This window comes from Microtus ochrogaster, chromosome 1 (genome assembly GCF_000317375.1).
Source record: "Microtus ochrogaster isolate Prairie Vole_2 chromosome 1, MicOch1.0, whole genome shotgun sequence".
Taxonomy (NCBI): domain Eukaryota; kingdom Metazoa; phylum Chordata; class Mammalia; order Rodentia; family Cricetidae; genus Microtus; species Microtus ochrogaster.
In genome coordinates this window covers 123,561,783-123,585,149 of record NC_022009.1, presented here as the reverse complement: position 1 = coordinate 123,585,149, position 23,367 = coordinate 123,561,783, and the positions used below count along the sequence as shown (strand labels likewise).

At 42.6% G+C, this 23,367-nt stretch overlaps 1 protein-coding gene across 2 annotated transcripts in view; it reads right to left on the bottom strand.

Annotated features, from left to right (window-relative positions):
- Dchs2 (dachsous cadherin-related 2) overlaps positions 1 to 23,367 on the bottom strand; it is a 189,409-nt gene that overhangs the window by 32,131 nt on the left and 133,911 nt on the right. Inside the window, exons 8-13 of one of the 2 annotated variants that reach the window (XM_026785466.1) lie at positions 21,341 to 21,495; positions 19,376 to 20,219; positions 15,692 to 15,934; positions 7,465 to 7,599; positions 6,873 to 7,082; positions 2,647 to 3,507 (exon numbers count right to left, since the gene is read on the bottom strand). In XM_026785466.1, coding sequence (XP_026641267.1) covers positions 2,647 to 3,507; positions 6,873 to 7,082; positions 7,465 to 7,599; positions 15,692 to 15,934; positions 19,376 to 20,219; positions 21,341 to 21,495 — 2,448 coding nt within the window. The remainder of the gene's footprint in view (positions 1 to 2,646; positions 3,508 to 6,872; positions 7,083 to 7,464; positions 7,600 to 15,691; positions 15,935 to 19,375; positions 20,220 to 21,340; positions 21,496 to 23,367) is intronic. The other variant, XM_026785495.1, reaches the window with a different exon arrangement.

Sequence of the window (23,367 nt, the reverse complement as noted above, 5' to 3'; positions counted from 1 at the left end):
AGAGGGGAGAGGCAGGGAGGGGTGCAAAGAAAAATGTAGAGCTCAATAAAAATCAATTAATAAAAAGAAGCACAAGGCTTTGGCTGTGAGGCCCCTCTGCATGGCCGGGTAAAGAGAACAGCAATGTTCCCCACAGGCGGGCCCTCAACTATTGTAAGCCTCAAATGCAGGCAAGGGTTCTGGGCAATTCTCTGGCAAGAGAAGAATTCCATTTTGTCAATCTCCATAGCTCCAAGAACCCTGGCCAGGGATCATTTTGAGAGAGATGCTAAACTGAGCTACCCCAGAGACCTAAGCAGCAATAAGCACACAGCAGAGCCTGCTAAGAGAGTGTTGGAAAGTGATGGAGAACGGGAGGACCACACACACAGGCAAATGGAAAAGGGCGGCTAGCAGAAGACGCAGGCAGTGAAGGGTTTAGGGGAGGTAGGAGATGACCTCACTACCTGAGAGTAACCCCACGGTTTGATAGCCCTAAACCTGGAGTCAATGGGTAGATCCAGCCCCTGGAGCCAGGCCCCCTCTGTTCAGGGCTGCAGAATCCAGAAGAGTGCATATCACACAGGCCCACATTCCCCAGACGGGATTTAAAGAGGTCTTGTGGGTTACTAAAGCACACTTCTCGCTGTGCCTGTGAAGGTGCTTCTAGAACACAGGCATGTGGGGGAGCAAGCAGCAGGAAACACTGGCCCTAGCTGCTGTGAACAGGGCCATAGGATAGGCTGGGACCTACATGGAAGAAACAGAAAAAAGCAGGGGGCCCAAAAGTCAGTCTCTCTCTGCCTCTCTCTCTCCCTCCCTGCCCTCCCTCTCTCTCCCTCCCTGTTCTCCTCTCTCTCTCCCCCTCCCTGTTCTCCTCTCTCTCTCCCCCTCTGTAGTCTAGTATGATGATAATTTAGAACAACATCAAAGATGAATTCACTCAGAATATCAAATGTCTCTTACTGATAGGATGTCTAAGGGACCTATGAGAAATTAAAACTTCTCTACTGTTTTTCATTTGAATACAAAGGTTTAAATTTTAGATACATTTGGAGACAACAAAATCATTCTGGAAGTTATAAAATGGTGTTTAATAACATTAGGATCATTCTAATACTGATTCGTATTTTGTAATATTTTGAGCCTACTGAAATACTAGAACAGAAAACAATAAGTAAGGAAATTCTCTTCCCTGTGTCTGATATGACCTGGCAGTCTGCATTGAACCCACGCTCCAAGGAAAGTCCTATCTGTCGGAGGATGCTTCTTGCACACAGCCCTTGCTTAGCAGAGACCCTAGGGACCCTCCCCACCCCGGGACTTCCTGTGATCACATCCAACAGTCTTCTTCTTTTCCCTTTCCTGTTACAGCCTCTGCTTTTGGTCTGTCTCTTGGCTGACACGATACACCCTCCCACAAGGACAGGCCTGTGCACGCCTCATCTCCCTGACCTTACACAGACGCCGCCTGCTTGCATTCACTGCAGTAGTTTCCAACCAGCTTCCCTGAGGCTTAAGATTTCTCAAAGGCATTGCTGGAGTATTGAGTTCTTTTAAACAGATCGCTGTATTTGCAATGAAAACCATCAGATTAATTCAAAATTTTAAAAAAAAGTTATTAAAAGTTAAAAATATGGAGCCAGGAGGATGGAGACTTTTCACTCATTTGTCATCCTTTAGCTTTTCAAACTGAGTCTTAAGCAAGAAGGCCCAGCTCCTGAAGTTAGAAGTGGTTTGGTCTTCATTACAATCTATCCTGACATTTTATTTCAGACCAGGTCAATATTAGCTGTGCCTATACTTCAGATGTAGATGTTCCTGTAGGGTGAAAGCTTGGTGAAAACCCAGGGTAGGATTTTGTGATGTAGGATTCTCCTCTGTATGCTGTGAATACCATTGGTTAACAAAGAAACTGGCTTGGCCTGTTGCTAGGGCAGAACTTAGGCAGGCGGAGAAAACTAAACTGAATGCTGGGAGAAAGGAGGCCAAGTCAGGAAAAGCCATGGGGCTGCTGCCAGAGACAGACATAACAGAACTTTGTCGGTAAGCCACTGCCATGTGGTGATACACAGATTAATGGAGATGGGTTAAATTAAGATGTAAGAGTTAGCCAATAAGAAGCTACAGCTAGCTAATAGGCCAAGCACTGATTTAAATAATATAGTTTCTGTGTGATGATTTGGGGGCTGAGCTGCTGGACTGCCAGGAAACAAACAAGTGGCCCTCTTACCACACTACCGGGAAATGGTGATCCCTGAGGAAGCAGGCCTCATGGAAGGCTGTTAGATGATTGGGGATGGACCTTCAAAGGACACTGTCTTCACACTCTACTTTCCGCTCTCTCCTTGTCCCTGAAATGAACAGCCATGCCCTCCCATCATAATACTGCCCCAAAGGAGGCCCACAGCCATGGGGCCACTCCGTTTTGCCTGGAACTTCCAGACAGTGAAGTAAAAGAGCAGTCCTGTTTTTAATAAGCAGATTGATTCTGTCATTTCATAGTAGCATTGGAAAGCTAATCCAGTCACATTGATTGTAACTTTCCAATATCTGGAACAGGCTCATCAGCTTGTATCTGAAAGTGCAATGGCAATCTCTTCAGTCTATATTAAAGCATTTTGCCCAAATTGGTGAAATATACAAGAAACGTGAAGATACACTCACCTGGTTCACCGTTTTCCATCACAAGTCCCGTGTAGAGGCGGTGGCTGAAGGAGATCATCACATCTTCTCCTTCCGTGTGAACAACCAAGAGGCCCTTGGTTGCCCTCGCTGGGATCCCTTGATCCGTGGCTTTTAACTGCACCCAAATAGGAAAAGATTCCGAAGATGGATTCTGCTGAAGTTTGATTTCCCCTGTATATTCATCAATAGAAAACACTGACTGGGTGTCCGCAAAGCTGAAAGTGACAGTTCCGTTGGGCCCTGCGTCTGGGTCACTGGCTCTCAGCTGAGCAATGGTCTGGTTCAGGGACAGTTTGGGGGACAGGAAAGCATCAACTGGGTTCTTTTCCCACACAGGATCATTGTCATTAGCATCAGTGACAGATATGAGAAGAGTCAGCATACTGCTCTTCGCGCCTTGGGGACCGCAGTCTCTGGCCACAGCTTGGAACCTGTGCTGTGGTGGTCTGGCTTCTCGATCAAGGGCGCGGCTAGTTCTCAGTGCCCCTGTTACCCGATCGACGGAGAATGTACCAGAAGACTCCCCCAGCAGAAAATATTCCACCTGCCCATTGAGGCCTTCATCTCTGTCCACAGCAGACAGCACCAGGACCACAGTGCCCACCTCAGCATCTTCTCTCACAGAGGACTGGTAATGAAGCATGGGAAAGGAAGGGCTGTGGTCATTGTCATCCAAAACCCTAACATGAAGCCGCATCACAGAGCTTCGGGGTGGATTCCCCAAATCTGAGCACAGGATAATGAGGGTAAAGTTGTTGATCTGCTCCCGGTCCAAAGCTTGAGTTGTCGAGAGTTCTCCTGAGGTTGCATGAAGTGCAAAGTACTCACCAATGTTCCCACCTGTTACAAAAGACAGTTGAAATCTATTTGAAATGGGAAAGAAATAGCTCCTTGATAGGTGATATACTTATTACTTTTTAATCATTGAAAATATTTATTTCCCGATTATTATATCATAGCACTTTCCTAAATACTGAGAACAATTGAGCATGACCAACACCGTAGCCCCTCAAAATGCATCTTAGAACATGTGCAACAATCTGATTTTTTTGTACATACATTTTGTATTCATATATTTTTGCCATGACATGCATTTTATTGACAACCAAACAATATTCAATGATAAGAAATATTGTTTAGTTGTGGGGTTTTTTTTTGCTATCCATCAAAAGTTGATACGTAAAGGTGGGCCCTGGAGAGGTGGCTCAGGGGTTAAAAGCATTTGCTATTCTTCCAGAGGACCCAGTACAATTTCAGGGCTTATAAGGCAGCTCACAAACTTTTGTAATCCCAGTTCCATGGGACCCAATGCCCTCTTCTGGTTTCCACAAACAGTAAAACACATACATACATGCAGACAAACACAAATGTGTGTGCAATAGATGAAAATAACAGGTGGATTGTAAGAGTTTTCCAAAATGCAACTAGCTGCTACATGTATTTCCGCTGTGCTAAGTGTATTTCTGTTGTGCTAAAGGTATTTCAGTCCTTCTGTGCTCCTCCCTTCTACAATCCCCTGGCACCGCGTGTACGAGTACTCACGCTCCTGTCAGACGACCGCACAACTGCCCAGTTCTCCCATGACATCAGCAAGGGTATTTTATCCATCTCTGTATCTTTCAAAATATGTGTTCTTTACTATCTTCCATAGGACTAACTCACACAGAGGCAAAGTGTCTCAAAGTCATCTTTGTCGATTACTAAAGTAAAAATGGTTCAAAGTGGTAAGATCAAAGTATCAGGCTCATGGATATGGGGCCATACTAGCTTGTAGGCACTTAAAGCATATAGAATCAAAGTGTTCAGAGAAAATAATCGCAATAAATAGGGGCTCAAGAGGGGAATCCTGACTTTTTATTTATAGGACACGATTAATCTACATCCAACATAGGGATAGGCAGATGTGTTGTGTGGTATTTGTGATTGAAAAATCAATTCATTTGCTCAACATTCACTGAGGCCCAATGATGTGCCAAGTATAAGCTCCTACTGTATACTACAAGTAGGCTTGATATTGGAACTGTAAGGAAGAATTGGACACGTGATCTTGCTCCCAAGACCTTACAATCTAAGAAGGGACAGCTTGGGATCCAGACCTTAGGGTATGCTCTTAGCACTCATATTCAGGTGGCATGGGTGCGTGGAGATCCAACAGTGTAGAGCGTGTGAGCATGGCCACATGATGCTATTGGAAAGGATAACATGAAAATTCACCCTTCAATGAAAAGAAGCAAGATGACATTCGGAGACAGCATTATGTGTAAAGCAAAGACTGTGCATGTGGTCCCGGAAATGTGAGCACTGGGCAGCTGAAATGTCTTGGAGCAGTTTCCAGAAACTCGATTCCCTTGAAGTTTGCAGGGAAGATAAGGTGTAGAAGATGGGACATGGGTTCTCACGAGTGAGGACATGTGCACAGTCACTGTGTTCCCTTTGAAGGGCCCTGCTCACCTCCCATCCCTCCTCCTTTCTCTCCCCGTCTTTGTCCATCCCTCTGTTGACCCCCCCCCCACCCATCGCAGTTCAGTGCAGAAGTAGTGGCTGGCTTTAATGACTGAAGAACACATCCTACTTCATACAGAAAAGGTATTTGCTATTAATTACCAAGTTTACCCAATTTCCTGTGATGGATAAATAACTGCAAAAGGCTATGAATTGGTTTGGAGGATATACAACTCAGAAAATGTTTAAGCAATAACTTTACTTCTATCAATCAACTGTCCTCCTCAATTTCAGGATATACACAAGGGGCCGACCGAGCACAGCCTAGTGGAAGAGCGTGCATGCGATGCTTCCGAAGTCCTGGACTCTGAACTCCATTGCCAGCACCAAAAGAGAAGTTTAAAAATGTGGACAGACACTCCCAAACCTGTGTTGGTAACAAAGACAATTGGCAGGAGGCCGGTTGCTGCTCTTTCCTTTACTCTAACACAGTAGATTGCTGTATACTTGCAGCAAGAGGCCAGGCCAGAAGGAACTTTGAGTACAGGGTTTCAAGACCAACCTGGGAACATTATGAGATTTTGAGAAGGAGGGAAGGAGGGAAGGAGGGAAGGAGGGAAGGAGGGAAGGAAGGAAGGAAGGAAGGAGGAGAGGGGAGGGGAGGGAAGGGAAAGACAGAAGGCCCACATTTATAAACTAGAAAAGGGGATCCATCAATTTTATTAAGCAATTCATTTTCAACACAATTTGGTTTTTAATAAACTATTAACAAAAACTTGGACAGTATCTTTGATATTTTAATCAACTCAATATAAAATAACTTTAAAACACAGATTCCATATTTATTAAAATTTTAACTAGTTTCCTTTCAATATATAAAAATACTCAAATACAGAAAATATAGTGACAACAATTGATATAAGAACAAAAATCTACTTCATTATGGTAAATTGGGTCAGGATATAGAAGGAGTCATCAACTCAAGATGCAAAGAATAAAATAAGTGACCATAGGAAAAAACAATAGAAAAAAAGACATCTGTTCTATACGTATTTGCCCTAGTCTTGGCATACAAGCAAATTCAAAAAAGCTTTCAAGACCTTAGAAAATTTCGAGGGTGCTGATCCAGGGTGGGCAGCTATCCTGACCTAGGGTGTGGCTACTTGCTATTTTGGACATTAAGATGGCCCACAGAGGTGGATCTGCTTCCACGCTGACCAAAGGTCAGAGAATTCAAGCCTATCCCCACCCCATTAATTTTAAAACAGGAGGTTTGCCGTGAGGAATGGCTGCCTACAGGGTACTTGGTCTAGGGTGTAGTCACTGCATGTCTTCCCTAAAACATCAGAATGCTTAACTCAGGAAATAGTGGCTCGATGGCTCAAATATTGAAGCAAGTAATTGTTCTGGTAACCCTTTGCGCCACGTTAAAGTAATCTTTTGCCTTCTTTCTCCCTTTGTGGACTGGGGCGCATAAGAGTACAGAAGATAAACACAGTTGGATTCAGTATTCAGTATTCACTGAGTGGCCCTTCCAGCACTCTCCTATGTCTCTGTATTTCTTTTGTATCTCTACCCATCGGTCCACACACCCCTACCCTGGAACATACGAACTGGTCAAGGCTGGACCCTGACAGGGAGGGAGCAGCAGTTCTCACTGGGTGTGGAATTTGTAGGAAAACACAGTAGACACCGAAATGGAAAACTCTCCAGGCCATCCGCATTGGTCAGTACCCAGAGAACACCGACTTTCTGAGACTCACCAGCTAAGCGATAGGTGACCGCTCCATTGTTGCCAGCATCCATATCGAAAGCCAGCACAGTGTAGACAACCCCTGGATCTTGGTTTTCCAGAACTTCAATGTCTTGGCTGAGGATAGCAAGCTCTGGGGCATGGTCATTTTCATCTTCAACGGTGCAGATGATGGTTGCCGTGCTGGACAAGGGCGGGACGCCACTGTCTTGCACAAGTACTGACAATGGACACAAAGAAGGAAGGGTTGTGGCTATCAGTACACACCTAAGAAACTTGGTTCTTGTGACACAGTGTGAGCCTGAACTACCTGGGTGACCCTGGGCCAATCAAATTTCATTTAAGGAGATTTAGGAAAATCTTAAACTTCAGGCTAGAGAAATGGCTCAGTTAAGAGAAACTGCTATTCTTCCAAAAGCCCAGATTTGATCCCAGCACCCAGTTAAGAAGCTCGCCTGTAACAATTCAGGGAATTTGAAAGCCTTTTCAGGCCTCCATGAGTGTTACATACTCATGGTGCTCATACAGACAAGAGGCACACACTCATCCATGTACATTTTCAAATAATTAGAAAAAAAATAAAGAAATGCTAAGTCCCTTACCTCGAAGTGTGAAGATCCCTTGAGCTTCTCGGTCAAAGGTGACCATTGTTACCACCTCTCCCGTGTCAGGGTTGATCTCAAACAACCCAAAAGCAGGCCCTGGCATGATTTGAAACTGAAGTTTGGAATTGACTCCTTAAGGAAGAAAAAAAAAATAAAGCAAAGTTTAGAAATTCTTTCCTTGGGAAATTTGACTCTTTTCATGTGCATATATCGGGCTGTAGATGAGAAGAAAGGCAAGATTATTAAAAAAGTCTTCAGATTAAAGTAGAAGACCATACCTCTCTCTGCTCTTCTGGAGTGACGACCCCATGAGCAGAAATGCTTAGTTTTCAAAAGCCTTATGAGACTTACCCACAGTGAATGCTTCAGATTTTTTCCTTCCCATAAAGTTTCTCTTAGGAGTGAGCAACTCTACAACACAGTTCTAATTACTCCTCCTAACACCCCTGATTGTGACTTAATGACATAATTGTGAACTTGTGGGACACAGGACAATTCCTGTAGATTATCCTCTGTTTAAAAAGCCTGTGCTCGGTGGTGGGACTCTGTTTATTCTCAGCCCGAGGAGCGGGCCCACAAGGTTGCTTGTGTGGTTAGTCTTGCTTTGTTTTGTGTTTAACCTAGCAGTTGGTCTCCTATCTGGAGCGAGGCAAGCCATGCCACATTGCTATGCGTTGTGAAAATAATTCCTCCCATTTTTGCGGCTGTAAGGAGTTTCTTGCTTATTCCTCCTCACACCCTTGTAATTGTCCCGAGCAAACAAGAGAATAAGAAAACAGAAGAGAAATAGAGATGACTTCGTCTAATCCCATTACCTTACGCTGACACACATCTAATGAAGGATGGATACGTGACCAGTTGCTTCTGTGTGTACATGACACTAGCTAATATTAGACCTCAACGCCTGCAGACTCATGATTTCTTCCTCACGGCTCTGGAAGGCACCCTTCCCAATGACTTTCTCTCCCTCCGCAGCCCAGCCCGAGTTTACTCCATCAAACTCACATCTTCCCCACGTCTCGCGACTTTGGGTTGAAGATTCCCAGCCCATGCTCAGTCCAGTCATCTTTCTGCTGTCCTCGGTTATCCAACAAGCACTGAAACCGAGAGAAGGCCCTAACAGCACAGGCGAGGGTCACTCCAACGTCAGCACCATTTGTGATTGCCCGCAGTCACAGCTCGCCTGTGGGGTTTCCCACCAAATACATCCTGGCTCGCTCCCACAAGGTCCTTTGTACTTCTCAGAAAGAAAGGGAACATTGAGAAAGAATTCCCTTAATCATCTGAATAGATGTTCAACCCTGTTTCTATCTGCCCATCTTAATGGCTCAAGAAATCCTTCAACTGTTCAGACTTGGACTTTTCCTAAAGTCTCTAGTCTTTCCTATCCTCTGAAACTGTAAGAACTCAATATTTCCACATTTCATTTAAAAATGCTGTCCATTCTCTGGAGCAAACCCACTGTCACCCCTAGCTATTCTTTCCACTACGCACAATGATTTTTCTGATCATAACTAGTGGCTATCTTCAGCTCTTACCTATTTCAGCACCTCCATGGTGTTATCAGTTGCTGAATGATGTCCAAAAAGACAGAAAGGAACAAAAGAGGATTTAAAAAAAAAAAACATGGACAGAAGAGTAGAAAAAGAAAATAGTTGTGCTCTCTTCTTCTTTGCTTCACATTTTTGTTTATTTATTGATCTGTTTATCCAGTTGTTTGTTTTGCTGCTAGGTTTGGAATTCAGGGCCCCACACATACGAAAGACATTCTGTAATTGAGATTCAATCTCTCATTATTTCTCTATGTCATATTTTACTCCTCATTTTCAGAGTGGGATGAACAGGGCTTATTCTGGCTATAGAGGTGGAGCTGAGTACAGATTCATCCACTTCTTTCCTAGTCAATGACTCCAGAAAACACCATGTATAATGAACTCTAATTATTTGTTTGGCTATTTAACTTTCTCCTCCCTCCCTCTCTCTCTCCCTCCTTCCTTCCTCCCTTCCTCCTTTCCTCTCTTCCTCCCTCCCTTCCTTCCTTCCTTCCTCCTTCCTTCCTTCCTCCCTCTCTCCTTCCTTCCTTCCTTCCTCCCTTCCTTCCTTCCTCCCTCCCTTTTTCCTTCCTTCTTTCCTTCCTCCTTCCTTCCTTCCTCCCTTTTTCCTTCCTTCCTTCCTTCCTTCCCTCTCTTCCTCCCTTCCTCTCTCTCTCCCTCCCTCCCTTCTTCCCTTCCTTCCTCCCTCTCTTTTTCCTTCCTTCCTTCCTCCCTCCCTTTTTCCTTCCTCCCTTCCTTCCTTCCTTCTTTCCTCTCCCCTCTCATTTCTCCCCTCTTGTGCTCAATTATCCATGCACATTTACTGAATGCTAGACTTGGAAAGATATTGTTAAGACAACTATCTTGGTCTCCAGAGCTCTTTCCTTGCGGTATAGACAATTAAACCCAAGAGTTATAAAGAGTGATGGGGTAGAGTTCAGGGGGAGTAGATCCATGAATTAAAGGTAATATGTTCACTCTCTCATTCAGTAAACACAGAACTGTCTAAGGTAAGGGGAAGGTGACAGAAACGTGGTGCGAGGAAGACCACAAAGCCTTTCTCCTCACAAGACTTAGCGTACAGCACTCAGTACAGTGATGTAAGCGTGCAAGCACAATGCTACATGATACAGTGTGACTGACTCAGCAGAGATGCTCTGTGGGGCCATGAAAACAAACAAGAGTTGATCAGCATAAATGAAGAAAGAGTGGATGCACTCAAAATAGACTCGCACACTTCACCAGCATCTACAAAGTCTCGTGATGCGGACCCTGCTTACTCCTCTGACGCTCCTGGCAGCTCACAACCTCACTGTATTCCTGCCATCTTTACTTCCCTGAACAAACTAAGCTTCATTTTGTTTGCAGCCTCTATAATTGCCGCTTCCTGTTTGTTCTTCCTTTACTTTTTTTAAAAGACAGTGCTTACGCTACCGTGTCTCGGATCTAAATCTATGCGCCCCTGTCTATGATACGCTAGAGTTTGAGATGACTGCCCTCCTCTGTTCTTGCTATTCTTTCAGAAGACCTGGGTTCAGTTCCCAGAATGCACATGGTCACTCACAGCCATCTGTACTTTCAGTTCCAGAGGACCTATGCCCTCTTCTGGCCTTCTTGGACATTGTAACACATTATGCATGTACATACGTGCAGGCAAAATAATTGAAACACATGCAATAAATAAATAAGTAAATAAATATTTTTAAAGGGGGATAAATTTGAATTTTCTTCCTCCTAATAACACACTGTATCATCAGTGCTATTCTGTCCTTTAACACTCTGTGATGCAGATTCTGCTGGGCCCCTCCTCTTTCAGCCCGTCCTTCCCTTTTTTCTTTAAAAGACAGGTGCCTCCAGACTCACCTCCCACCTTCACAGTACTGCTTTGCTTACTCAGCAGCAACAGCAATACAGCATCTAATAATCTTGGCTGGCCGTGACAGGCAAGAACACTTGTCACAAGGAGAAGGTCTTGCATATCAGGGAGTTTGAATTCTTTGTCTTTGGCTGGAGTGCTGAGAGTCTTGTCAAAGGAGAGAGAATGACACTAAACCCCCACTGTTGTGATAGCACTAAGAGCCGACCACGAAGAGTCGGACAGTGGTGACGTGAGCCTTGAAAGACTCGGACTGGTTAGAAAACCAAATGTCGTCATGATTTACAGAAAGCAAATTGCAAGTTGAAAGTTTTACACTGACAGCGTAACTCACAGAAGATCAGAAACCTACTAGGAGAGCGCCGAGATTAATCTCCCTGGAGACTGAACTGACTTTGGGTGGCAGATACACAACAGAGACAAGGGGATGTAAAAGGCCAGTAAAAGCCGTGACCAGAGTCTGCAGTGTGGCAGGCAGGAAAGTACAAACCTGTCCAAGTTGTAGACAGATAATAAACATTGGCATAAACCTGGGGAATATATAGAAAGCCAATTCTAAGTGAGTGAGAAAGACCTACATCCTAAAGACTGTGAATACTTCCTGACGGGATAATGCGGAATAATATGTTCTAATCAGGAAGGCCATCTCTCATGTCTTCAATAATGACACAATGCTCACACCTTCAGATATTTCTAAATCCAAGAGGATATGCTTCACTGTTTGTTTGGTGGCAATGAAAAATAAGTAATAATTATATTTCAAAGATTAAAGGTAACCCAACGCCATTTATGACTTGTAGGATTTGGTTTCTCAAATCATGAACTCAAAGGTACTGGTTGAATGCCTACATCATGTCTCTTCCTACCCTAGAATTGAGGCTAATATAAAGTAAAATATACTGGATCCATGAATTTGTAGTGTAGATAGGAGACAATCAACAAATACAAAAAAAAAATAGAGTTTAGTCCAAAATTCAACAAAGATTGTTTTCTGAGTGAGTGAGAACATGATTGGTCCTTACTCATTTCCCCCTTTCTATAAATGTATTCATAGCTGGAATCCATAGAGAAACTCTGCATAGTGTGAGTCAGCCAGACACCAACAGGACAGTGGATCAGCAGAAGCAGTGAGCCTGAGCCATTGGTGTGTCACCGTGGTTCCTCTAGCAGTGGCCTTAGACTGAGAAATTTAAGATTTTCCCTTCCCAATGGCCTAAGTCCCCTCTAAATCGCTCTGTTAAGATGCGGTGAAAACGAAAGTCTCCAGGCTCAGGGAGAAAACAAGTAATACTGGCTGGTGCCCTAATCCTATCGCTCTCTCAATGCACCTGGGTTGGGCTGACACCAGAACCAGCTAATGCTGTAGGAAGAGATTGAGAAATGAGGCTGATGAGCAACCACAACAGAGTTCAGGTGAGCAATTGACGGGTTTTATGTCATTAGATAGCCAGAGGAAATACATATTTATAAAAAAAGTGACATTATACTTGCCCGGCAGGAGAGATACTATGATCAAGAAGTTAACATTAAAAACTTAATAGCCAGCAACAGTTTCTGCAGCTGAGAGCAATTATTACAAAATGTCATATATTAAGATATTTTAGCTTCTAGGGATGGGGGATAAAGCCTAGCATGTGCAAAGCGCTAGTTCCATGCCCAGATAATAAAAAATGATGTTTTAGCATCTTTATTCTTTGTTTTAAGAAGCACACACAAGTGTTCTATTGGAAGGTGTCCATAATGACCCTTATAAGGATAACACTGGTAATACTCCAATGGCTGAGCGGTAAGATATCCTTATTTACCTTCTTCCTTCACTCTAGAACATCTTTTCTCCCACAGTTGACATATCTGACGGTAGATGAACAGTGGTGTCAGAATTGGAGTCAGTGAAATATTGTGCTTTTCCCTGACTCCAAAAGTGGGATTTGGAGAGTACAGGGGCCAATCACACACAGAGCAAGTCCTGTCAGGAAACCAGATGATACTGGGAAGAGAGGACATCTTCATGGAATAGAACAAACCCCATCTTCCTGACCATGTTCAAGTGTACATCTCACCATACTGAGCAAGCGTCATCACCCCAAAGTCATCTACCGTGCGAGGTGCCAGGGGCAGCCACACTAACAATGGAGCTCTTGTTGAGGTACCAAATGCTGGGAAAATTTTAATACCCCAGTAAAAATCTGGTAGTTGTTTTTTTCTCTTTTAATACAAGAAGAAAGTCCTGCTAGATTTGGAGTGAGTCATACAACATAAACATTCAAATCCCTTCGGACTTAGAATGCCAAACAGCACTGCATGCTTACGTTTCAAAACTCTGCATTCTAGCATGCCAGAATACATATGCTCAGCTCTCTGGTATTAAGTAACTCTATAGTACTTTTTAAATACATACTATAAAGTAAACCATTCATAAATTCCAACCCGATGCCAGTTATGTTAAAATCTTGAGTACGTCATTTAATTCTCATGCATAATACTGTTTCATTGTTTGAATTCACTCAGTGCAAAAAAAGAAAAAAGACCGAGAGGAAATTTATTCAAACACAACACACACACACACACACACACACACACATACACACACACACACACACACACACACACACACACACACACACACACACACATATACACACACACATACACACACACACACACAAACACATACACACACACACAGTCACATGTACTTACATAAGCACCAGCTTAATAGATCTGGCTCGATTGAAAACATAGCAAATACAGTACTCGGAAGAAATTCACACCAAAAATTAAAAATTTAAATAATTTTTTAAGTGAAGACTTCCAGTAACTCAAAACTATCTCAAGAATACGAGAATAGAGGAGATTTGGGATGGTGTTAATTTGTATTTCGAACCTCCATTAATGTAAAATCACAAAAATAATAACTGTGTCTAAACTTGCAGCTGTGTGAACCCTGTAATGATCGGTAGGAGTAGCATTTACACTAGGCAACTCCACAACAAAGAGTTAGCATTTGCTTATGGCAGTCATGTCTTATTATTACATGCAAAAATTTTGAGAGAAATTCCTCTCTCCCTTTTCAACAGAACCCCGTACAGAAAATAAAACGAACAAAGTAAGGTCCAGGGGGGAACAGACTGCATCTGGCTAAGCAGAAATTCTGCAGACAGCTCAACCTATGCTGCCCACTTTGGGAAGTGGTTCCATACCCAGCCCAGGCTCCTGCTGGGTTGACAGCCGGCAACCTTGGAAGGGAGTGTTCCGAACCAGGGCCACCACGGAGATACCCCTTCTGTACGTCCCCCAGGATCGCTGTGAGAAGCACAGCTTGTATTCCCCGTTGTTCTGTCACCCTAAAACAGCGGTTCTCAGCCTTTCTAATGCTGCGACCCTTTAATACAGAACCTTCCGCTGTGCTGACCCCACCCATGCAGTTATTTTCATTGCTGCTTCATAACTGTAATTTTGCTATTGTTATGAATCGTAATATAGATTATCTGTGCTTTCTGATGCGACTCACAGGTAGAGAACCGCTGCCCTCCAGCAAACAGTGCTGGGAAAGTGTAACACCTAAGCTGGACTGAGCATGCTCCTTTCTGAGCACAGTGGGGAAAAGCCTTTGCTCACACTGCCCTCCTCTGGTCAAAGTGGGAGAATTATGTGTCCCTAGCATTTCAGACAAAGTCACATCAACATTTAGGGAAGAAAGGGCATTGCTACACTATGGGCTTTGTGGAAACACCATTACCATGTTTGTAAATATAAATCTTACAAATCTAAGTTTTAAGGACTGCCTAATTAAATGCTCTGTATTAGTTCTGATGGGAAAACTCAGAATGTAGTTAATAGCAAACACTGGGGTATCGATTTTTATTGTTATTTAGTTTTGACTTAAGACAGAGTATCATTAAATGAACTGTGCCTGCAACACCCTAAGAGAGCCAGGGACGTTCAAAAGCAAGTAGGAGACACTCACAAATTCCCAGTCACAGTAACTGTTGCCTTCAGAGTTGTGTGTCTGTGTTTTGTGTTAATTATAACAGTAGAAACAGGAGTTAAAATGGCCATTCACTGAGCCAGATGTTAGTGTAAACTCTCTTCCCACTTAGTAATGTCTTCATGCATACAATGGAATTGTGTATGGGGGCACTAGAATTGTCCCCATTTTATAGACAAGACGAACAGAGAGGATTAGTAACTTATTCAGGGTTATACAGCTTAGGTAGGAGATAATTCTAGGATTCGAGGCACGCTGCTATCAGCTCCATAGCTCTGCGAGCAAGCCTGTCTTACACTGAGGGGATGGGGAACCGCCAGACTCCTCCCGCTCCATCCATCTAACGCACGTGGAGGTAAATGTGAAGTTATGTGTATCCCTCTGCTTGCTATCTCAGCTAGATCCATAATTACATGTTAATTAGGGCTGTACCACTCTCAGTGCTGATAAAGATGAACACAGATGCCAGATAGAAACAGACATTACCTATGGTTATTTGTTCCAGGTATGTTGCTGAAAATACTTGATATTTGAGATAAGTAGTGACTTCATTTCTCTATAACTTTTGTTTTTCTTAATTTATTTACTTAAATTATTTATTTATTAATTTAGTTATTACTTAATGTATTATTTCCACACATGTGGAGATCATAAGAGAACATTCAAGAGTTATTTATCTCCTTCCATCATGGATTCCAGGTCAGTAAGCACTTTCCCACTGTGCCAGCTCATTGGCTCCATTTTTCCATAACTATGATTTTATGCCAACAGTAACCATTTTGTGCTTTTACGGTGCCTGTTATCTGATGTCTATAGTTTTCTGATTACCTGAATCCATGTCCTCAGCTTCAACCCTTGTAACGAACACACCGGGACTTTGGTTTTCTCTAACTGAAGCTTCGTACAGAAGTTTCTTAAATACAGGTGTCTCATCATTTACATCGAGGACAGTGACGGTCAGAGTCTGGGAAGCAGAAAGTGCTGGCGTGCCACCATCCTGGGCCACGACAGTCAGCATGTGTTGAGTCTTCGCTTCGTAATCCAAGGGACAAGCTGTCCTCAGCCAGCCTGCTTTGGAAGAGAAGACATGATGGACTATGGGTGTGGCTTGAGGAGGAGCCATTCCGTCCACCTCAGTTTATGTTACAACACACAATCAAAAACTTTCATTGCTAATGAGTGAACCATAACAAAGAGTAAAATTTATTGAACCAACTTTAAGTTCTTATCTTATCTACTAACATTCTTCATCAGAAAAATCAATTTAAGTTGTAAAGACAAACGAAAAGTTTAGAAGTCTATCCCATATGATTATCTACAGAAAGTCTATCCCGTATGATTATCTACAGAAAGTCTATCCCGTATGATTATCTACAGAAAGGCCTGCGCCACAGTTATTAGTCCACCTAGCATTTTTCTCGTCTTTGTAAGTATCTATGATGCTAATAACATATATTCTGGGACACATGGCACACTTGAAAGTATCAATGTTATAAAAATGTGCATTTGACTCTGTTGCTCAGGACACTTGATTCCTGTTAGAGACCTGCCTTCTGTTGCACTTACTCTTGGTTGACCGCCATTGGCTTTATGAACAATAATGGGCACAGACATTGCAATTCAGGCAATAAATTTCACAAATAAGCCACCTTTCTACCCCACTGCACTGAGCCACATAACCCATGTATGTGCGGTGTTCTGCACAGATAGCTATTATGGGGTAATAACTGTCATATATTTCTTCTAAGATTGGTGACTGCCTGCCTCCCCAGTTTTTTTCTTCAAATAATTAAATATGGAATCAGAGTTTTGAAATAGTTTTCTCAATAATTACTCCTCATTTTATACATTGGGGCCATAGGAAACCCCTATGTTTTATTTTTTTATTAGACACACGAGCCTTGTGAGAGAAAAAAAAACCTCCCATCTCATATGGATACATTCTGCAATTATCATTTTATGTCCTTGAAAGCTACCTCAAAAGAAATAGCCATTGTAATAGCTCAAGATTCATGATGCCGGCATTACTAAGACACAATTCATGTATATTCTTCCTCTTTAACAGGCTGAACCAGACCTTCCTTGAGCGTCTTGGAAAGCATTTAAAGTACCATTAAATCAGCTCCGAGGAGAGCCACAGCGCTCGCAGCAATCATCAGCCTGTATCTGGACAATCTCCTGTCAGCTGGGCACTGAGGTGGTGTTCATACAAGCCTCAGAAGGGAACCATATGTCAGGGTCTGAGAAACGTTCTGATAAATTTTCCCATCAGAATAGAAACAGCTACGCTCACCGTCCAAATCCTCACATTCACATCAACTCCAAACAATGCTCTTCACAGCTGGCCAAATCGCTTACATCTGAGAATATATTTCTTAAGGTTCATGTTGAAATCACTATTTTATAGACAATTAGATAGTACTCCATACTTTTAAAAAATATCCTGAAAAAAGTCATAAAAAGAAAAGATCACATCATATTTTTTTAAAAAATAGTGAATGCCACCAGATAGCAGGGCCACAGCAAGACGGCTGAAAAGGCAGTGAGTGACACTTGTGCAGAGGGAATGGCATTGAATAAATATTGACATAAAAAAAATGCTACAACCGATGTGAAAAACAATGCCCACAACGAGCAAAGAGCTCAGCCATTAAAACCTGTATGTTGTTTCCAGTTACTGACCAGTGCTGGCTTCCATGAACTAAAGGCGAATTTCCACACCAAAGTCTTTGCATAATGTTGCTGATTTGCCATATAGCCACCTTGCTTTACTTAGTCGGATTCCTACGCTGACTCACGATGGTGGCTATTGCCTCCTCAGCCCACAAGATATAGCTAGCTACGAAGCACAGTTAATATCAGCAAACAGTTCTAATATACAATATCTGCGGTGTGTGTGAGAGTGGGTGTGTGCTGCATCTCTCCAGGAACAGTCTGTCACCTATCAACTACAGCAATGGTTCGCGTAGAGAGCAATAAATAAGAAGAGTTGGCAGGAATGCAGAGAAATCAAAACCCTTGCACACGATTGCTTTTAATGCAAAACATTTCAAGTGGAAAACGATATGGCCAGTCCTCAAAAGTAATTTGTTTAATTGGCAAAAGGATCCTAAAGCCCCATCCTTCCAGAGAAGCTATAGCAGTTTTAAGATTGTTTATAATTAAAGTATGACACATCCCAGCGACACCACTTCTGGATACTTATGTGAAAGAATTGCAGTCAGGGTCTCCAAGTAGCGACAACGTCAAGTTCACTTCTGTACTGTTCAGAACAGTCAATGTTAAAAATAACTCAAAGGTCTACCAGCAGATGGATAGAGACAGAAAATATGATACATGCGTGCAATGGTCTTAAAACTCGTGAGGAAATTAATTGCCTTAAAATGGGATGGCATGTCTGGACTTTGAAACATGATGCTGGCTGAAATAAGCTAGCCATACGAAGACAAACATGGTTCTATTCATCCACACTTTTTTTTTTGTTTTCTTTTTTTTTTAATTTATTTATTTATTAAGGATTTCTGCCTCCTCCCTGCCACCGCCTCCCATTTCCCTCCCCCTCCCCCGATCAAGTCCCTCTCCCTCATCAGCTCGAAGAGCAATCAGGGTTCCCTGGCCTGTGGGAAGTCCAAGGAACCCCCACCTCCATGCAGGTCTAGTAAGGCGAGCATCCAAACTGCCTAGGCTCCCCCAAAGCCAGTACGTGCAGTAGGATCAAAATCCCATTGCCATTGTTCTTGAGATCTCAGTAGTCCTCATTGTCTGCTATGTTCAGCAAGTCCGGTTTTATCTCATGCTTTTTCAGTCCCGGGCCAGCTAGGCTTGGTGAATTCCCGATAGAACATCCCCATTGTCTCAGTGTGTGGGTGTACCCCTCGCGGTCCTGAGTTCTAACCATAAATAAAGGACATTGAGCTTATAATTCGCGATCCTAGAGAAGCTAAATAAGAAGATAAATCCAAAGACAAACATATAGGCATCCTCCTGAATATTAACCTTCATCAGGCGATGAAAGGAGACAGAGACAGAGACCCACATTGGAACACCAGACAGAAATCTCAAGGTCCAAATCAGGAGCAGAAGGAGAGGGAGCACGAGCAAGGAACTCATCTACACTTTTTAAAACAATCAAATTTACAGAACTATCAAGAAGACTGCTTGTCAGAGATGCATGAAAGGAAGTGAGAACAGTTGGCTTAGATGAAGGGAAAGGGTGATCTTTGAGCCCAACCATACAGCACTGGGTCCCCAGTCAGGAATAATGTGTTCTGTTGGAATGTTATTCTCATATAAATTTTCCTTCTACAAAGTCAGGCATACCTGCAAACTTAGTACTTGGGAAGCAGAGACAGGCAGATCAGGAGTTCAAAGTCATCATCTGCTACATAGTGGCTTTGAAGTCATCATCCTGGTATATATGAGAACTTGTCACAAACAAAATGTAACAAAATATTTAGTGAAATGAAACAGTTTAGAAGCAGAACTATCAAGAACTATACCAGAGCACTGTACCTGATGACCCGTCTAACATGAAGACCATGTCCTCGTTTCCCGCGAGGATGCTGTATGTGACTTCCCCGTTCATCTCTGCGTCTGCGTCCTGGGCACTCACACGGTGCACCAAGGAGCCTACTTCAGCATCCTCTCTGACGAAGGCCATGGGATGAGACACAAAGGCGGGGCTGTGGTCATTCACATCCAAAATCACGACTTCCGCTACCAGTGACCGCCATCGCCGGTCGGTCACATTCACAGCCTGGTCAGATGCGGTTATGGTCAGTAGGAAAGTGGGGACCTTCTCTCTGTCCAAGGGAGATACGGTGACCAGTGAGCCAGAGGAGGGGTGCACCAGAAACGGGTTCATTCTGGCAGGGCTGGATTCTGCGAAGTATTGTATCCTGCTGTTCAGAAAACTGCCATCGCCATCTTTGGCGTTGAAGGTGTACACCAGCGTCCCTACAGGGGCGCTCTCCTCTATGCTGATCGCAATGAACTCGTCCTGGAAAGAGGGAGAATGGTCGTTCTGGTCCTCTACATCAACGCTAAGGAAGACTGTGCTGTTCCACGGAGGGCTCTGGCTAGGGTCTTCAGAAATCACCCGGATAAGATAATGAGATGTCGTTTCATAGTCAAGTTCCTTAGAGAGGAGCAAGTCTCCCGTAGAGCTGTCGATTTCAAAGTGTCCATCCTTGTCCTCCGCAGCGATACTGAAGTGTAACTTCCCGCTAGGGGGCTGTTGAAGGGGATCCGGTGACTGCATCAGGCTCATGATTTTTGCAGGCTTCGTGTTTTCCGGGATCACTAAATGTCTGATATTCTGAGATTTAAAAACTGCCCCTTTGGAAAGTGGTATCACCTGAAAGGGTAAATGAGTATCTCTTGATACAGAGTTCTTTGAAACTAGCTTCACGTATCACTATGAAAAGGTAAGTTTAAACATCTATATACATATATTATGACACTATATTGGAAGCTGATTTCTATTTGTGTTTTATATATGTGTTAATTGATGAGAAAATACATTTTAACAGAATGAAAATGTATCAAAATACTGAAATCTGCTCTATATAGGAAAGAATAAAATTCACCTTTTATCTTGCTGCAATACATGAATGAGTTTTTTGTGAGGCTGTGCCACGGTTCTTCTAGAACATACCTGGTAATTCTTCAGTGTGAATGTTGGACAGATAATTCTCAAAATGACCCCAAATCCTAGAGATCAGTCTAGCCACAGTGACACCTTTGGACAGTGAAATATCAAGTGTCTTTGTTGAAACAAAAAAACTAAAGTTTTGACCACATCAATTTTTCTCCTAACTCACACTTTAATTATGAAAGACATAATTTGAAAACAGTAGTCCTGGGGGAAAAAAACTCCTTGTTACTATATACATATAGCCTATATTATATTTATATAATATAACACTGTGCAGGTGTTACTTATTAAAACGTGATCAGCAGAGAGCCCAGCTGTGAAGAGTCCCCTTTTGACTGGCCATAGGTAATTTTCTGCTGCTACAAAGATGTCCCATGACTTGGTTTTGTTGTTGCTGTTGTTGTTGTGATTTGATTAATGCAAAGCTTTGACATATGATCTCAAGTAATTTTTACAAGCTTTAATTTTTTCAAAAACCCATGCAATTTGTCCTGTGGTCATTTGTTTAGGCACAAGGCCCTTTCCTGCAAACTTACCAACTCACTGCCATCAGAAGTAAGAGGAAAGTCACCTTTTGCACATGACACCCAAAGCAACACAAATGTCTATGGGGTGAAGGATATCTTGTCAAGAACTGCACATAAAAAGGGTCATTTATACTTATTTTTTTTCCAAACAGTAACAAGAAGGCAAGCATTGTGTGTAATATACTCTTGAAATAGGATCCACACACTTGGACTGTCTTCATACTATCTACTTGTTTAAAAAACTCAAATGAAAGTCTCAAAATGTTCTTCTACATTTTATGCCGCTAGCATTACCTGAATATTAATAATCGCCTGTCCTTGAAGAGGGGGCACTCCCTGGTCACTGGCAATGACTGTCATCCTATAGGAAGGTCTGTAGTCATGGGAAAGGATCGTGGTGGTTCTTATTTCACCGTTGTTGGCATCAATCTTAAAGTGAGAAGGATAATCTGTTCCCAAAAAAGAAGACACTAAATTAATTCATAAGGCAGAAGATGGGATCAATTCAGTTCATGTATTCATATTTCAGAGCATGTATTTACTTTAAATTTCTTGAGAGTTGAAGGAGCTATAGAACGCTAATTTGGCTTTAATTCCTTGAGGGTCTGATGAGCTGTGTGCCCTGCTCAAATGTTTTCCAGGACACTGATACACACATGTATCAAACGCAGCACACAACACCGCTCTGATCCCTTCAGCCTCCACACTTCCATGCACAGTTAATATCTAACTTTTATATGCCACTAAAATATAGAAGATTTTTTTTTAGTTTAAGTACATAAAAATAAAAAAGTAGAGAACTGGGCGTGGTGGTGCATAAGCCCATTTTCTACTGGGAAGACCATGCCAGGCCTTCCTGAGGTACACGGTGAGACCATCTGCAGATTTCTGCCTCCTGCATGCAAATTTTGCCTTTGAGATTCATTTGCTAACACTATGTAGCAGCATTTCAGTTTCATTTTAATAAATAAAGCTTGCCTGAAGATCAGAGAGTAAAACAGCCCCACTTCCTGTCCAGCCTTACAGACCAGGCAGTGGTAACACACACCTTTAATCCAAGTAGCCACACTGGTTTACCACAGAAACCAGGGCAGTGCATGCCTTTAATCGCAGTGGTGCATGCCTTTAATCCCAGCCCTAGAGACGATTATATTCGTCGGTGATGACCTAATTTCAGTAAATACAATAGTGGTGTAAGGACTGTAGGAAGATAGTCTGCCCCAGTGTGCTAGAAGGAGCAAGCTCTGAAATGTTTACATGCAAAGAAACCAGGGCGCCCCCTGGTGGTCAACACGGAGCATGGAAGGAGAATTTGCTCCCTGACAAAGCCCGTGATAATGAGGTTCCAGTCCCCGGTGGAAAGGGAGCTGAGCTCAGGGCACTAAGGTAGAACTTTAATCTTCTGTGAGCTGCCTTTGTCAAATACATTGCAAGATTTGCCTAGGTGAAGCTGTAGGAAGTCCATTTTCACGGTAGTGTCTCACTGAGCAATACCATTGTGTGAACACGTGAAACAAAGCTTCAACAAAAACTCTGTCCCCTCTCACTCAGGGCACAGGAGCTGCTCCAGGACATGGAAAGGAGGCGCTATTTCTGGGAGCAACACAAACACCCTGCACATTTATCACGAGCTGCGTCTCCACGCTTCAGGGTCGTTACACTCAGGAGACGTGTTTTAAACTGGCTGTGCCATTCTGACTGCAAAATGCTTTGTTAATATTCTTTGCTCGGCTTTCAAATCATTTGTCCTTTTCTTTCTGATCGCTCAGGATTCTTAATAAAGCTGAATGCAATTTTGTGTCAGTAAAGGGATTGTAACAGCTTCCTTCCAATCCATAACCTGAGACTTACAACATGGTAAACAGTGACATATTTCACGAAGTTCTGAATTTTAATGTCATTTCATCCAGCTACTTCTTTTAATTTTTTCTTGTTTAAAAGTAATTTTCACCCTCAGTATCAAGTCATCAATCTCTTACATTTCCTTCTGTGAGAATTAAGATTTTGACATTTAAATAAGACAGATTTTGAAGAGTGAGAAGTAGATATGTAATACCACCTGGTTAAGAAAGGAGGTCTGAACCAGGTACTGATGAGCCATCTGCTTGCTACATACTGTGTATCAAGTCTTCATACACTTACCCACTAATCTATTGTTAATGTGTCATACTATGGTGTCTTCCTTTTAAAAACTTTGTAAATGAAAGTCCTATGGAAGCATATTTTCCATTTGTCCTTCTGACACTGTCTTAGTCATTCATTTTTTTTAGCTCTTCTATTATGACTTTAGAACGAACATGACATATTTCACCACACACTGG